Here is a 14287-nt window from a genome sequence, read left to right as displayed (position 1 = left end):
GGTGGGAGGGCAGGCAGCGGGGGTCGTGCCCCCCAGTGACCCCTGTGTCCCTTTGCAGGCCCCTTCTTTGTCCTCTGTCCCGACGGCCGTGTGAGAGAGACGACCACCCCCCAGGCGCCAGGGAAGGGCCCCCCGCCCCTCAGGCGGGCCTCGGGGGCCCCGCAGGGAGAGGGGGCCCCGGAGGCCGGCTGTTGGGGCCCCCACCCCAGCACGGCCTCCACGGACGAGGCAGCGGCTGCACCGGAACCTCTGAGTTCGTTCCATCAGTAGGTGCCGGCCTGGGCTCTGCGTGGTGTGGGCCTCGGGGTGCGCCCCAGGCCCTGGGCTGTACACCTGCCGTGGGGGTGGGGAGAGGGTGGTGTGAGTGCCGGCAGGCCTGGCCCGGTCCCCCACGCTGCCTCCCGGCTGTAAAGCCACCCGGGGTCCGTCCCGGAGTGGACGGCACAGCAGTGCCTGGCCCGCGGTTCTCACAGACTTTCGAGGGAGCTACCAACGTGTGTACTCACAGGAGGGCACAGATACCCGGGGACTTGCACAAATCAAACCACAGGGCAGACAAAACCAGGGGGCCTGAGCATGAGAGGCTCCCTGCTCACTGCTGCAGGTGGGGCAGACACTGGCCTGGGAGCTTCCTGGCAGCCAAGGTGAAAAAGGAAACTTGCTTCCTTGAATCGGTGTTAGTGATGGGGTGGGTGTGGCGCTCCTTACAGCACACCCAAGGGTTCTCCGGAGAATCTCCCAGAGGTCAGCAGTGCCCTCCCTGTGTGCTGCGGTCAGAGGCACGTGTGTCCTGCCCTCAGTGACAGGAGGGGCTGTCAATCACCTAGCCCAGCGGAGGCCCCGGGAGAGGGGCCATGTGCCCAGGTCACTTGGGAGGGGCTGTCAATCACCTAGCCCCGTGGAGGCCCCGGGAGAGGGGCCACGTGCCCAGGTCACCCGGCAAGGAGCAGTGAGCCCGAGGCTGGGTCTCCCCAAGCCCCCCAGTACTGATGACTTGGGGGCTCCAGCTCACGGGGTGCGGTGCCCCAGGACCAGGCCTGGGCTGCACCCCTGGGCAGGTGTGAGCAAGCCGCAGACACGCTTGGTCACTGCCGCCCCCTCTCCCACCTGCAGGTGGGCTCTCAGGGCCTCGTGGGACGCCGTCGACGACGCCCTGGACGGACCTGTGGTCCCCGACTGCCCGCTGATGGGTGAGCGTCTCCCCGGGGGGCGGGCCCAGCACTGGGAGGGGGTCTCTGCACCCGCCTGCCCGAGCCCTCCCCAAGCCACAGGAACCCTGTCCAGCCTGGGGGCCGACAGCGCGGAGCCCACGACCCCATCCCAAAGCACCCGGCCACTGCCCGGCCCTCCGGGGCCGCCTCGGAGACCCCGCGCGCCACTGAACGTGCCACGGGCGCCAGCTGGGGGCCAGGGGCCCGGCGCAGGCCTGCCCGGGACCGAGTTTTCCACTCTGCGTCCGGCGGGCTGGCGGGCGGGGCCTCCTGTCCCTGGGAACTGGGCCCCGAGCCCGGGGGTGGGGGAGGCGAGGGGGAGGTGCGTCTCCCGTCTGCGCCTGCGCCCACCACGGCTCTGCCCGTCTCAGGGGCCCGGCTCCACCACGGCCACAGCCGGGCTGTCGGGCGGCCCTGGCGCTGACCGTGGGCCCCTCCCCGCAGCGGCAGGCCCGGCCTCGGCGCTGGCTGACCGGCAGGCCTCGGGGCCCGAAGAGCTGAGCTTCCGCGCCGGTGACCGCATCGAGATCGTGGGCGCCCGGGTGCCCGGCCTGCCCTGGTGCGTGGGCCGGCACGCGGCCTCGGGCCAGGTGGGCTTTGTGCCCAGCAGCCTCATCCGCGCGCAGGGCCCCGCCTCCGAGTGAGTGGCCCCGCCCCCTACCCACCCTGAGCTCACAGCCCCGCCCCTGCCGTGGGGCCCCTGACCACCCGGGACGCCGCCCTGCGTGGCTCCGGCTTCTCCATCCCCCCCAGGCCGGGGCGGGGCGAGCTCAGGCCCGCGGCAGCCACACGTGTGCTCCCTGACCTGGGGTCCCGAGTCCCCCGTCCTGGGGTTCACAGCGGGGGCAGCCCAGCCCCCCCACCCCCCGCCGCTCAGCGGTGTTCGCTGAGGAGGCGTCTAAGATTTATTTATTTATTTGAAAGGCAGAGTTAGAGGGAGGGAAGGAGAGGGGGAGAGAGAGAGAGAGGGAGAGAGAGAGAGAGGGAGAGGGAGAGAGAGGGAGAGGGGAGAGAGAGAGAGAGGGAGAGGGAGAGAGAGGGAGAGGGAGAGAGAGGGAGAGGGAGAGAGAGGGAGAGGGAGAGAGAGGGAGAGGGAGAGAGAGAGGGAGAGAGAGGGAGAGGGAGAGAGAGGGAGAGAGAGGGAGAGAGAGGGAGAGAGAGGGAGAGGGAGAGAGAGGGAGGTCTTCCATCCGCTGGTTCACTCCTCAATTGGCCGCAACGGCCAGGGCTGCGCTGATCCAAAGCCAGGAGCCAGGAGCCAGGAGCTTCCTCCGGGTCTCCCACGCGGGTGCAGGCCCCCGAGGACCTGGGCCTTCCTCCACTGCTTTCCCAGGCCACAGCAGGGAGTTGGGTCTGAAGTGGAGCAGCCGGGACTCGAACCCACGCCCACATGGGGCGCTGGCGTCGCAGAATCTGCCCCCCCCCATGTCCATCACGCACCCGCTCCCTGTCGGGGTGCAGCTGTGTGTGCTGGGGTGGAGGGGCGCTGCAGGTGGGGCTTCCAGGGCTGCCCAGGAGCTCGCTCCCCTCCCTGAGACCCCCCCCCCAGGCCGGGCACCTTGTGAGCAGGATCTGTCGAGAGGGGTCATCCGAGAAAGGCAGGCTCACGTGGCGTCACTGTCCCGTCAGGGTGGCCGCCGAGGGGCGGTCAGGGCGCTCCTGGCTTCTGCACATGCTTGGTCCCCGGAGACCCCCTCCCCCAAGGCGGGGGGGGCGCGGCCCCCGCTGACGGCGGCTTCTCCCGCAGGGTGGGCCCAGCGCCCTTTCTCAGCGAGGACGAGGGCGCCTTCTTCAGCCAGGAGGGCCGCTTCTCCGCGGAGGACGCCAGGCGGCTGGTGGCCAGCGTGGCGGGCGCCGGCGTGGGCACCGCGTACAGCCTGGGTAGGTGGGGCACGGCCGCCGGGCCGCGGCTGGCGCCCTGGGAGTTTCTGGGGCAGCGTCCGGAGCGGCGGCTCGGCTTCGCACTGCGTTGAGCCCGCCGGGCCCCCAGCCGTGCCGCACCCCACCGCCGGGCCTGGCACGCGGCTGGGCCTCCCCGCCATCCCCAGCCCCGCCTCCTCCACCGGTCACTGTGAATTCCAGCCCTGGCGGCGCTGCCCGGTGCCCAGTGGTGGGGTGCTGCTGCCCCCTGCAGGCCAGCCAGGCGCAGGGCGGGGACGGGAGGGCTGCGGGGACAGCTGCGGGGCTGGGGGTGCAGCACGTGGCCCACACCTGGGGTCCCGTCGGGGGGCCCTGCCCGGGTGCCTGCCTAGGGGTCTTCCCACCACATGACAGCCTGGTGCCCCCGGCCGCAGGACCCACCTGTGCACACTGGCCTGCACGCACACGAATGTGCGCGCTCACACACACATGAACAAAATTGCCACGGGTGCACACGCATGAAACATCTGTGTGCATGCACGCCCACGCGTGTGCATGTAGATAAACATAGGTCACTGCACACGCATTTGCTTCTGCCTGTGGGGTCACGTGCTCTCCTCCCCACCAGCATTCGATGAGTATGATTTTTAAAATGATTGATTGATATTGATTGATTGATTTGAAAAGCAGAGCAATGGGGGGAGAGAGAGAGAGAGAGAGAGCGAGGTCTTCCATCTGCTGGGTCACTCCCCAGATGGCCGCAATGGCCAGGGCTGGGCCAGGCTGACGCCAGGAGCCAGGAGCTTGATCCAGGTCTCCCCCGTGGGTGCAGGGGCCCAAGGGCTTGGGCCATCTTCCCTGCTTTCCCAGGCCACAGATGGACGTGAGGGTGGGACTTGAGCCCAGGCTCTCTGATAGGGGATGCGAGTGTTCCAAGGGGCGGCATAACCCCGCCCCCACCACAAGGCCCGCCCCCCGTGGTCTTAGGGCTGCAGGGCCGTGCGCTCCTTTGTGAGGCTTCGAGGTGGGGCTGCTGCAGGACCCCTCTCTGGGCTGCAGCTGCGATGTCCCAGCAGCTGGGGTGCAGAGACAGGGGCTCAAGGAAGGGTCCTACCCCTGCCATGCGGTGGGGCCGGTGGGCTCCCTGCAGGTCTGTGGGTGGCGGCCTGCCTGCCCTGGAGCGGAGGGGCGGTGGGGGCCTGCGTGGGCTGCAGACCAGGCATGAAGGGCATCCTCTGACCCCAGGCCCAGCGGGGCCCCTGCGTCTCCCAGCTGGGGTGCCCTGCAGGCCACGCCTGCCACACGTGGCGCGGGCTGAGGTGGAGACCGTGCCACTGCCTCCTTGTGCAGACAGGTTCGACGCCGCCGCGTGGGAGCAGCCAGAGGCGGAAGGTAGGTTCTGCCTACGCGGCCTGGGGCGCGCAGGGGCTCACGGGAGGCAGCCGTGCCGGGCCAGGATGTCGCTCCCTGCTGGGTGTGGCCGTGGGCCAGGGCCTGAAGGAGCCCCCTCCCCCCGCCCCGCTGCCTTAGAGACCCTGGGGACCCACACCGCTTCCAACAAGCCTGCCAGCCCCTGCCGACCCCAACGAGGCCGGGGAAGCCCCTCCCCGCCCCCGCCACCCCTGCGTCCATTCCGAGACCCAGAGGAGCTGGAAAGGCCGCACCGCCCAGAGCCGGGCCCTGAGCGCTTCCCTGTGCCCTGCAGAAACACCTGCGCCTTGTCCGGACCCTGAGCCAAGTGAGACGCTGCAGAGGGTGAAGAATGTTCTGGAACACTGTAAAACCCAGGAGGGCTGCCCGGAGGAGTCAGCGCCCGAGGACTTCCAGACAGCGCCCAGTGCTGTGAGCCCAGCGCGTGCCGAGGAGCCCCCCTTCCGCCTGGCCGCTGGGGCCGACTGGGCCGACCCCGAGGCCCTGGGCCCGCTGCTGAGGGTCCTCAACGCCCCGGGGTACGCGGCCTGCTTCCGAGGCCTGTACGCCGCGGCCCCGCCCTGGCCAGGTGGCGTGGAGGAGGAGGAGGAGCTGGCGGCGCGCCTGGCCCAGGCTCGGGGCGCGGCCAAGGAAGCCGGCCTCACCATGGCCCTGGCCAGGCTCTGCCTCCTCCTGGGCCGGCTGTGCGCCCGGCGGCTCAAGCTGTCCCAGGCCCGCGTGTACTTGGAGGAAGCCCTGGGGGCGCTGGGCGGCCGCTTTGGGGACCTCTTCCTGGTGGCGGCTGTGTACGCCAACCTGGCCGCCGTGTACCTAAAGCAGAAGAACCGGGAGAGGTGCACGCAGACAGTGCCCAAGGCCGCGGCGCTGCTCCTGGGGACGCCGGGCCACGTGTGCGGCACGGAGGCGGGGCCCGAGCTCCTCCAGTGGGCGCTGCGCCGGGCCGTGCGGGGCCGGAGCCCGCAGGCCGAGGCGCGGGCCTGCTTCCTGCTGGCCAGGCACCACGTCCAGCTCAAGCAGCCCGAGGAGGCCGTGCCCTTCCTGGAGCGGCTGCTGCTCCTGCCTTGGGCCCCGGGGGCGCCGTGGGCGGCGGACTGCTACCTGCTGCTGGCCGGCATCTACAGCCGCAAGTGCCTGCCGCACCTGGCCCTGAGCTGCGCCAAGGTGGCCTCCGTGCGGACGCGGGCCTCGCTGGCCGGCTCGCTGCAGAGCGCCGGCCTGGTCCTGCACAACGCCCCGCGGGGGGCGGCCCGCGGCCTCCCGGCTCAGCTCGCCCCCTACCTCAGGCAGGCGCTGGCCTGCCCGGCCTCGGACACGGGGCGCGCCCTGCGCGGCCGCCTCTGCGCGGGCCTGGCCCGGCTGCACAGCCAGCACGGGCAGCACGGGCCGGCCATCGCCCTCACGGTGCAGGCGGCCGAGGCCGAGGCTGAGGCCTGCGCCGGGGCCCGCGCCGTCGTGGACCAGCTGCTGGCCCTGGCCTGGCTGCACGTGTTGCACGGGCAGAGCGCGGGGGCCCTGGACGTCCTGCAGGCCCTGGAGGCCGCGGGCGTGGCCGGCGAGGACCTGGAGGGCGTGATCGCCAACATGGGGGCCGTGGCGCTGAAGCGGACACGCAGGACACGGCAGGCGGCCGAGGGCTTCTACCGCGCCCTGCGTGCTGCCCGCGGGCTGGGCCAGCTGCGGAACCAGGCCGTGGTCCTGGCCAACCTGGGGGCCCTGTGCCTGCAGGCGGGGGCCGGCGGGCTGGCCCAGCACTACCTCCTGGAGGCCGTGCGCCTCTTCGCGCAGCTGCCGGGCGCCGAGTGCGGCCAGGACTTCACCCACGTGCTCCTGCGGCTGGGCCACCTGTGCACCGGCCGGGCCCTCGCCCAGCAGGGCAAGTGCTACTACCAGTGGGCCTTCCTGGTCGCCGTGGAGACGGACCACCTGGAGGGTGAGTGACCCCACCCCTACCTCCACCCCCACCCCCACTCCCACTCCCGGCATCCGGGTTCCTCCCGGCGGAAAACCCCTTGCTCCCGACTGCTCGGAGCACGCCGGGGGCTGCTCCCCCACGAGGGCGCTGAGGGTCCGCAGGCCGTGCCCATGCCCCACCCCCCACCCCGCCACGCCCGGGGACCAGCACATCCCGGCGTGCACTGATGGTCCCTCACCGTGGGCAAGTGGGGCCACGGCCACCACCGCCGGAAACCCCGCAGCTCCTCCCACGGGGCCTCCCCGAGGGTGCAGGGCGCAGGGCAGGGAACCTGGGGGCCGGGTCTCCACGCCCCCCATGCTGTGCACCGCGGGCCGAGTGTCCTGGCAAGAACTGGCCTTTCCTCTGGCAACAGCCGATCATAGTCCCCCGTGTGTGAGGTCCCCATGAGCTGGGTCCCCGTGTGTGGGTCCCCCGTGTGCTGGGTCCCCCATGTGTGGGGTTCCCTGTGTGGGGCCCCCGGTGTTCAGTGTGGTTCCTGAGTTCAGGGGTTGGCGTCTTGTCGCTCTGATCTGGGTGGCGGTGGGCAGAGACGCGTCTGCTTTGTCGCTCTCCTCCCACGCCGGCTCTGGGCTCGCGGGCTTGCGGGCTGACTGGTTCCCGGCCCTGCATCTGCTGTTGGCTCCGCCCCGGTCTGTGCGGTTTCTTCTTTTGCTTGCTTGGGGTTTAGGTAACTCTTCTCAAAATCGTTGTTTATTTGAAAGTCAGAGTTAGAGACTGGGAGATGCAGAGAGAGAGAGAGAAACAGAGAGAGAGACAGAGAGAGGGAGGTTCACTCTCAGATGGCTCTGAGAGTCAGGGCAGGGCCAGGCCAAACCCGGGAGCCAGGAGCTGCTCCAGGTCTCCCACGTCAGGGTGCAGGGCCCCAAACACTCGGGCGTCTTCCGCTGCTTTCCCAGGCCATAGCAGGGAGCTGGCTCAGAAGTGGCGCAGCCGGGACTTGAACCGGTGCCCACAGGGATGCCGGTGTTGCAGGCGGCGGCTTTGCCCACTGTGCCACACGTCGCCCCAGCTAACTCTTCGTGCCCTGGTGTCTTGGGCTGGAGCATCCCATTTTTTTTTTTTTTGCACTTTTCCTTTTTTTCAACGGAACTGCGTTTCCGGTGATAAATGTGCCTCTCAGGACGGCGTTAGCTGCCCCATCCCAGTCCTTGGCTCACTGATTGCCGCCACGTGCACTTCCCAAGTCTGCTGCTGCTGCTGACGGCCGAATGCCCGTGGCCCTGGTGCGCGTGCCTGGACTTGCGCAGTGGCCAACTTGGAGGGTGCGCCTCGGGCACCCGCAGCGGCGCTGGGGCGTCCTAGGGGCGTCCGAGGCCGGGTGGGCTGATGGTGCCGTGGTCCTCTGCTTCCCGGTTGACCTCCGTTCCCGGCCCCCGTGAGGAAGCTGCACAGGCGTGGGAATGCCGGGGCCGAATGGCCCACAGGACACGCGTGGGCTCCAGGCAGCGTGGCGCTGGGCTCAGCACGCGGAGGCAGAAGCAGGGTCTCCGGGTGCTGGGAGCTCCCGGCCAGGACCCCAGCCCTGCGGCTGCCAGACTGGCCGGTGTGCGGTGTGGAAGGGGCCGCGAGGGTGACCCCTGCCCCGTGTGCCCCCTGCAGGCCAGCTGCGGGCGGTGCAGCACCTGTGTCACTTCTACAGCAGCGTGGCGCCCCGCGAAGCCCAGTGCGTCGTCTACCACGAGTTCCAGCTCGCGCTGGCCCGCAGGGCGGCCGACAAGGTGCTGGAGGGGCAGCTACTGGAGACCATCAGCAGGCTCTACCTGGCGCTGGGCACCGAGCGGTGAGGCTGGCGCCGTGTGTATGTGGGGGGGTTCAGAGGGGGCTGGGGCGGTCCCAGGCTGCCCACTCCTCGGGGACCACACTGGGCTCCTGAGTGTCAGCAGCGCCCAGCCAGGAGTGCACCCTGTCTCCAGTCACCCCGCTGCGGCTGTCTTGTCCCCTCTTGCTGCTCCCACGGCCCTGTCAGCTGACCTCTGCCCGCCCAGAAGCTGGGCCCTTGCATGAGCCCCAGCCCTGGTAACCGTGGCCGCCTGTGTCCAGCTGGTCCCTCTCGCTCCCCAGGAAGGCCCACACCCAGCTCCGTGCCTGGCCCACGGGGCCCTGTGAAACCACTGCGGTGGCGCCCGCCCCGGAGTGAGCCCAGGTGCCCACCTCGGTGCTTGGCCTCGGTGTCCCGGCAGGAGCAATGGGCCCGTGCACCAGGACGGTGCCCCGCCACCACCTGGGAGTGGCCATGCTCCCTCTCAGGCCCCACCCCAGGCTGCAGGTGCAGATGCGGGAGCTCATGCCCCAGGCTGACAGCTGCTGACAGCTGTGGGCACACCTGGAGGAGACACAGGCCGGGGTCGGGGGAGACAGGAAGCCCCGCCTCCGTCATCTGGGGGTGGGGAGACAGGAAGTCCCACCTCTGTCATCTGGGGGTGGGGAGACAGAAGCCCCACCTCCGTCATCTGGGGGTGGGGAGACAGGAAGCCCCGCCTCTGTCATCTGGGGGTGGGGAGGCAGGAAGCCCCGCCTCTGACATCTGGGGGTGGGGAGGCAGGAAGCCCCGCCTCTGTCATCTGGGGATGGGGAGGCAGGAAGCCCCGCCTCCGTCATCTGGGGATGGGGAGACAGGAAGTCCCGCCTCCGTCATCTGGGGGTGGGGAGACAGGAAGCCCCGCCTCCATCATATGGGGATGGGGAGACAGGAAGCCCCGCCTCCGTCGTCTGAGGGTGGGAGGACAGGAAGCCCCACCTCTGTCATCTGAGGGTGGGGAGACAGGAAGCCCCGCCTCCGTCATCTGGGGGTGGGGAGACAGGAAGTCCCGCCTCTGTCATCTGGGGGTGGGGAGACAGGAAGCCCCGCCTCCATCATATGGGGATGGGGAGACAGGAAGCCCCGCCTCCATCGTCTGAGGGTGGGAGGACAGGAAGCCCCACCTCTGTCATCTGAGGGTGGGAAGACAGGAAGCCCCGCCTCTGTCATCTGGGGGTGGGGAGACAGGAAGCCCCACCTCCGTCATCTGGGGGTGGGGAGACAGGAAGCCCCGCCTCCGTCATCTGGGGGTGGGGAGACAGGAAGCCTCGCCTCTGTCATCTGGGGGTGGGGAGACAGGAAGCCCCGCCTCCGTCATCTGGGGGTGGGAAGACAGGAAGCCCCGCCTCTGTCATCGGGGGGGGTGGGGAGACAGGAAGCCCCGCCTCCGTCATCTGGGGGTGGGGAGACAGGAAGCCTCGCCTCTGTCATCTGGGGGTGGGGAGACAGGAAGCCCCGCCTCCGTCATCTGGGGGTGGGGAGACAGGAAGCCCCGCCTCCGTCATCTGGGGGTGGGGAGACAGGAAGCCTCGCCTCTGTCATCTGGGGGTGGGGAGACAGGAAGTCCCGCCTCCGTCATCTGGGGGTGGGGAGACAGGAAGCCCCGCCTCCGTCATCTGGGGGTGGGAAGACAGGAAGCCCCGCCTCTGTCATCTGGGGGTGGGGAGACAGGAAGCCCCGCCTCCGTCATCTGGGGGTGGGGAGACAGGAAGCCCCGCCTCCGTCGCCTCCGTGCGCAGCCCTGTGTGCTCCCCCTGGCTTCCGGGCAGCCAGGGCGGAGGGTCCCTCCCAGGCCCACGTGTCCCCGCCTGGGGGCGCCCGTCCTGACGCACCCGCTCCAGCGCCTACAGGTCCGCCCTGGACTACACCAAGCGCAGCCTGGGCATCTTCATCGACCTGCAGAAGAAGGAGAAAGAGGCGCACGCGTGGCTGCAGGCCGGCAAGATCTACTACGTCCTGCGGCAGAGCGAGCTGGTCGACCTGTACATCCAGGTGCGGGCGCGTCTCCCGGCTTCCTCCCAGCCTGCCCGCCCGTCCGTGCGTCCATCCATCACCCACCCATCCACACCCTGTCCACCACCTGCCCACCCACCTGTCCATCCATCCACATCCCCACCTGTCCATCTGTCCATCCACCCACCCACTACCTGCCCATCTGTCCACCACCTACCCACCACCCACCACCTGTCCGTGCGTCACCCACCTATCTCTCCATCCATCCATCCACCCATGCGTCCATCTGTCCACCCACTATCTACCCACCCACCCATCTGTCCGTCCGTGCGTCACCTACCCCCCCCATCCATCCACCCACCCACCCCCCGATTCCCTCACGGTCTCCCAGCACCCAGCACCTTTCACAGTGATCAGAGCCCGCTGGGGGCAGAGGTGTAGGTACACAGCAAGCGCCCAATAAGTGCGCGAACGCCGCCCCTCTGCAGCGGTCAGAGGTGTGAGCAGCACACGGCTTCGCAGACCTCTCCCGGGGTCCCAGGAGCCCTGGGGGGTTTTGGTTTGAGAGCCGGCAGTGCAGACCCCAGGCAAGGGGTCAGGCGTTCGTGGTGGGGAGGGAAGCAGGGTGGTGGGGGCGCAGGGCGCGGCGGGAGAGGGGGCTCCCCTGGGCTGGGGGCTCGGAGTGGGGTTGAGTTGTGGGAGGGTGTGCCTGCCGGCAGGTGGGGGCGGCCTGGCTCGCTCTGGGGACTGAGCACAGGTGGGCGGGGGGGGGGGGTGCTGAGCACCAGCAGGGAAACGGGCGGCCTGTGCCGTGGTGGGGGACGGGTGCACGTGGGCAGCTCGGGGTGGCTGCAGCCCAGGGTGGGGGGGCCGTGTCCCACAGTGGCAGGGGCTCCCGGCCCCCGTGTGGCTGCAGTCCCCGCACTGCGCCGCGCTAAATCGGGCCAGTGGCTCCCACCGTGGGGGAGGGGCTCCCACCGGGCTGCCAGGGTGGGGGAGGGTCTCAGGGAGCTCCGCCTCCCGCAGGTGGCGCAGAACGCGGCCCTGTACACGGGGGACCCGCAGCTGGGGCTGCAGCTGTTCGAGGCGGCCGGAGACATCTTCTTCAACGGGACCTGGGAGCGGGACAAGGCCGTGTCCTTCTACCGGGTGAGCGGGGCGGGGGCGGGGGCGGGGGGTCTCAGATGCCCCGGACGGGCGCCAGCCCACACCCAGGATCGGCTTCGGGGGGTTTGCCTGGGCTGGTGGGAGACCCACGCCCTGGGCTCGGAGTGGCTCCGGCCCGGGCCAGGGACACAGCACATGGCGGGGGGGCGCTGGCTCCTCCCTTCCCCAGACCGGGGTCTCCCCAGGTCACCCCTGGGAGCTGCCACAGGCCAGTCCTCCAGGGCCACGGGCCTCCCGGCGTGAGCGAGTGTGCATGCCCGTGTGTGCAGGGGAGGCGCTGACTGGCAGGTGCTGCTGGAGGCCTGACTAGCCCCGCCCCCTCCGCTGTGGGCAGGACCGGGCACTGCCCCTGGCCGTGACCACGGGGAACCGGGAGGCGGAGCTGCGTCTGTGCAATAAGCTGGCGGCACTGCTGGCCGCGCTGGACACGCCCCAGGAGGGCCTGGAGTTCGCCCACACGGCCCTGACCCTCAGCATCGCCCTGGGTGAGCCCCCGCCCCCGCCCCCGGCCCCGTCCCCGCCCCCGCCCCAGGTCCCAGCAGCTGCACTCGGCAGGGTGCCCGGCCGGCTCCCCTTCGGACTTTCCACACCTGCCGAGGGCAGGCCGTCCCCCCACAGGCCCCCCTCTGGCCGGGGCTGCGCTGGCCCCGCAGGCGTAGCAGGGTCGGTGCTCCCTGGGAGCACCCGGCTGTGGGGGCGGCCGGGGCGCGGGTGGGCGGAGGGCTCTGCCCACGACCTGACGCACCCAGGGAGGGCCCGGGCGGCTGCGCATGCTGCGGGAGTCCAGGCGGCCGCACACAGGCTGGGGCTGGGCAGCCGGGCGCAGGCCCCCGGGAGGGGGGTCTCGGGACAGGACGGGGCGGCCGAGGGCCGGGCCGGTGCGGGGTGCCTGCCTCACGCCCGCGCTGCGCCCGCAGGGGACCGGCTCAACGAGCGGGTGGCGCACCACCGGCTGGCGGCGCTGCACCAGCGGCTGGGCCGGGCCGAGCTGGCCGAGCACTTCTACCTGAAGGCGCTGTCGCTGTGCAGTTCCCCGCTGCAGTTCGACGAGGAGACGCTGTACTACGTGAAGGTGTACCTGGCGCTCGGCGACCTCATCCTGCACCACCTCAAGGTGGGGCCCGGCCGCAGGGAGGCAGGCAGGGGGCCTTCCCGGAGGAGGCGACTGCAAAGTGTCTCTGCAGTCAAGTAGGAGAACGGGGCTGGAAGGGAGAGAAAGTGGGTGGACAGTGGGGGAGGGTCGCCGTCAGCCCGAGACACCCCCCCACGAGGCAACCCCAATCCCGGCACCTCTTCCGGGAAGCCTGCCGGGCCCCAGATGCTCTGAGCCATCCCTGGACACCCTCACGTCTGGCCCCCCGGGCGGGCGGGCAGTGACCCCGGGAGGCCGTGCACCCGGCTGAGTCCTCCCCGGTGGGGCCCCGGGAAAGCTTTTGCGTCTCCCAGTGCAGAGCCGAGCACCTGCCGATGAGGCCCCTCGGGTGTCTGCTCTGCGGGCCCCCCCCTCCCCTGGCAGGTGCCCCCCACCTCGCACCCCAGGCCGGGCCCAGCACCGCACCTGCGTCTCGGGCGCTCCTGCTGGCTGTGCGCGGGCGCCACCTGGTGGTCAGCAGTGTGCCTGCGGCCTGCGGCTGTGTGCGGCCGGCTGGTGCCCACGTGCGGGGGGCTCGCCCACCTGGGACCCCGGGAGAGGCCTCCGAGAAGGGGCCTTTATCTCTGCACGGTCACGGCCGCTGCCCTCTGCTGCCCACCCAGGGGGAAGGAGAGGGCCCGGGAGGAGCCGGAGGCCAGGGTCCCAGGCCGGGTGTCCGGTTACGGAGCAGAGCGGGGGAGCTCCCTGGGGACCCGCCGTGGCCCCTGCCCAGGACACAGCAGCCAGCGTGGGGCGCTGGGGAGGAGGAGGCCTGAGGGGCGTAGTGCACCAGGGCCGAGTGAGCGAGCTGTGGAGTGGGGCGGAGCCACACGCGTTCACACGTGCATAGCCACATGCACACACGTGCGCCCCCACACACGCACACACAGGCATGAACACCCCGTGTGCACACACGCACAGCCACACCTGTGGACACAGGCACACCCCTGCATATGCACAACCACGCGTGTGCACGCTAGCTCCTTCCTGTTCAGTGGGGAAGCCCCCTCCTCCTGGAAGCCCTCCCATCCTACCCCAGGCTGAGTGCTGGCCCCTGCACACGGCCCCTGGTTTCCCTCAGGCCCCCAGCACGGGGCAGGGGTGCCGCAGGACCGGCCGCGAGCCCCAGTCGGGAGCTGTCACTCACTTTGGTTTTCTCCCCGGGGTCTCGCAGGGAAGCCTGGGCTTTTGGGGGGAGCGGCGGGAAGGGATCTTGGGGTGGCCCTGGGTACCCCCGTGCGGAGCGGCTGCGGTGGGAGGGGCGCCCCGACCTGTGGGGGTGGCGGCTGGGGTGGGGCACCTGGCTCGGCCCAGCTCCCTGTCGGGCCGGGGTCCGGCAAGGGCGGGGGGCTGCCTGGAGGAGGGGCGGCGGGGCGGCGGATCCCGACCCGGCCCTCGCTGCGCCCCCTGCAGGACCCGTTCGACGCGGCCGGCTACTACGAGCTGGCGCTGGCGGCCGCCGTGGACCTGGGCAACAAGAGCGCGCAGCTCAAGATCTGCACGCGCCTGGCCGCCATCTACCGCGGCGCGCTGGCCGACCGCGAGAGGGCGCTCTTCTTCTACCAGAAGGCGCGGGCCTTCGCCTGCGAGCTGAGCCTCCGCGGGGGCCGGCGCCGGCTCTGAGCGCGGCCGCCAGGGGGCGGGCTCCGCCGGCCTGGGGGGCTCCGGGCGCAGAGGCCCCGAGTCGGGGTGCAAGAGCAATAAATGGGTTTGCAGTGCCCTCTCTCTCCAGGCGTGGTCCCTGGGGCTGCACTGCCCCC

The 14287-nt window shown here is 70.8% G+C and overlaps 1 protein-coding gene across 7 annotated transcripts in view; it reads left to right on the top strand.

Annotated features, from left to right (window-relative positions):
- SH3TC1 (SH3 domain and tetratricopeptide repeats 1) overlaps nt 1-14247 on the top strand; it is a 32645-nt gene extending 18398 nt beyond the window's left edge. For 6 of the 7 annotated variants that reach the window (XM_070067996.1, XM_070067997.1, XM_070067994.1 and 3 more), the window contains exons 7-18: nt 59-266; nt 1114-1190; nt 1656-1851; nt 2959-3092; nt 4422-4463; nt 4777-6432; nt 8077-8257; nt 10117-10267; nt 11255-11377; nt 11730-11880; nt 12313-12509; nt 13941-14247. In XM_070067996.1, coding sequence (XP_069924097.1) covers nt 59-266; nt 1114-1190; nt 1656-1851; nt 2959-3092; nt 4422-4463; nt 4777-6432; nt 8077-8257; nt 10117-10267; nt 11255-11377; nt 11730-11880; nt 12313-12509; nt 13941-14150 — 3326 coding nt within the window. In that variant the 3' untranslated portion in view covers nt 14151-14247. The remainder of the gene's footprint in view (nt 1-58; nt 267-1113; nt 1191-1655; nt 1852-2958; nt 3093-4421; nt 4464-4776; nt 6433-8076; nt 8258-10116; nt 10268-11254; nt 11378-11729; nt 11881-12312; nt 12510-13940) is intronic. The other variant, XM_070067995.1, reaches the window with a different exon arrangement.
- Nucleotides 14248-14287: the final 40 nt, after the last annotated feature.

The sequence above is a fragment of the Oryctolagus cuniculus genome, chromosome 2, assembly GCF_964237555.1.
Source record: "Oryctolagus cuniculus chromosome 2, mOryCun1.1, whole genome shotgun sequence".
In the NCBI taxonomy this organism is placed as follows: Eukaryota; Metazoa; Chordata; class Mammalia; order Lagomorpha; family Leporidae; genus Oryctolagus; species Oryctolagus cuniculus.
Note: the sequence above shows the minus strand (reverse complement) of the source record. Positions and strands in the feature narration are given on the sequence as shown.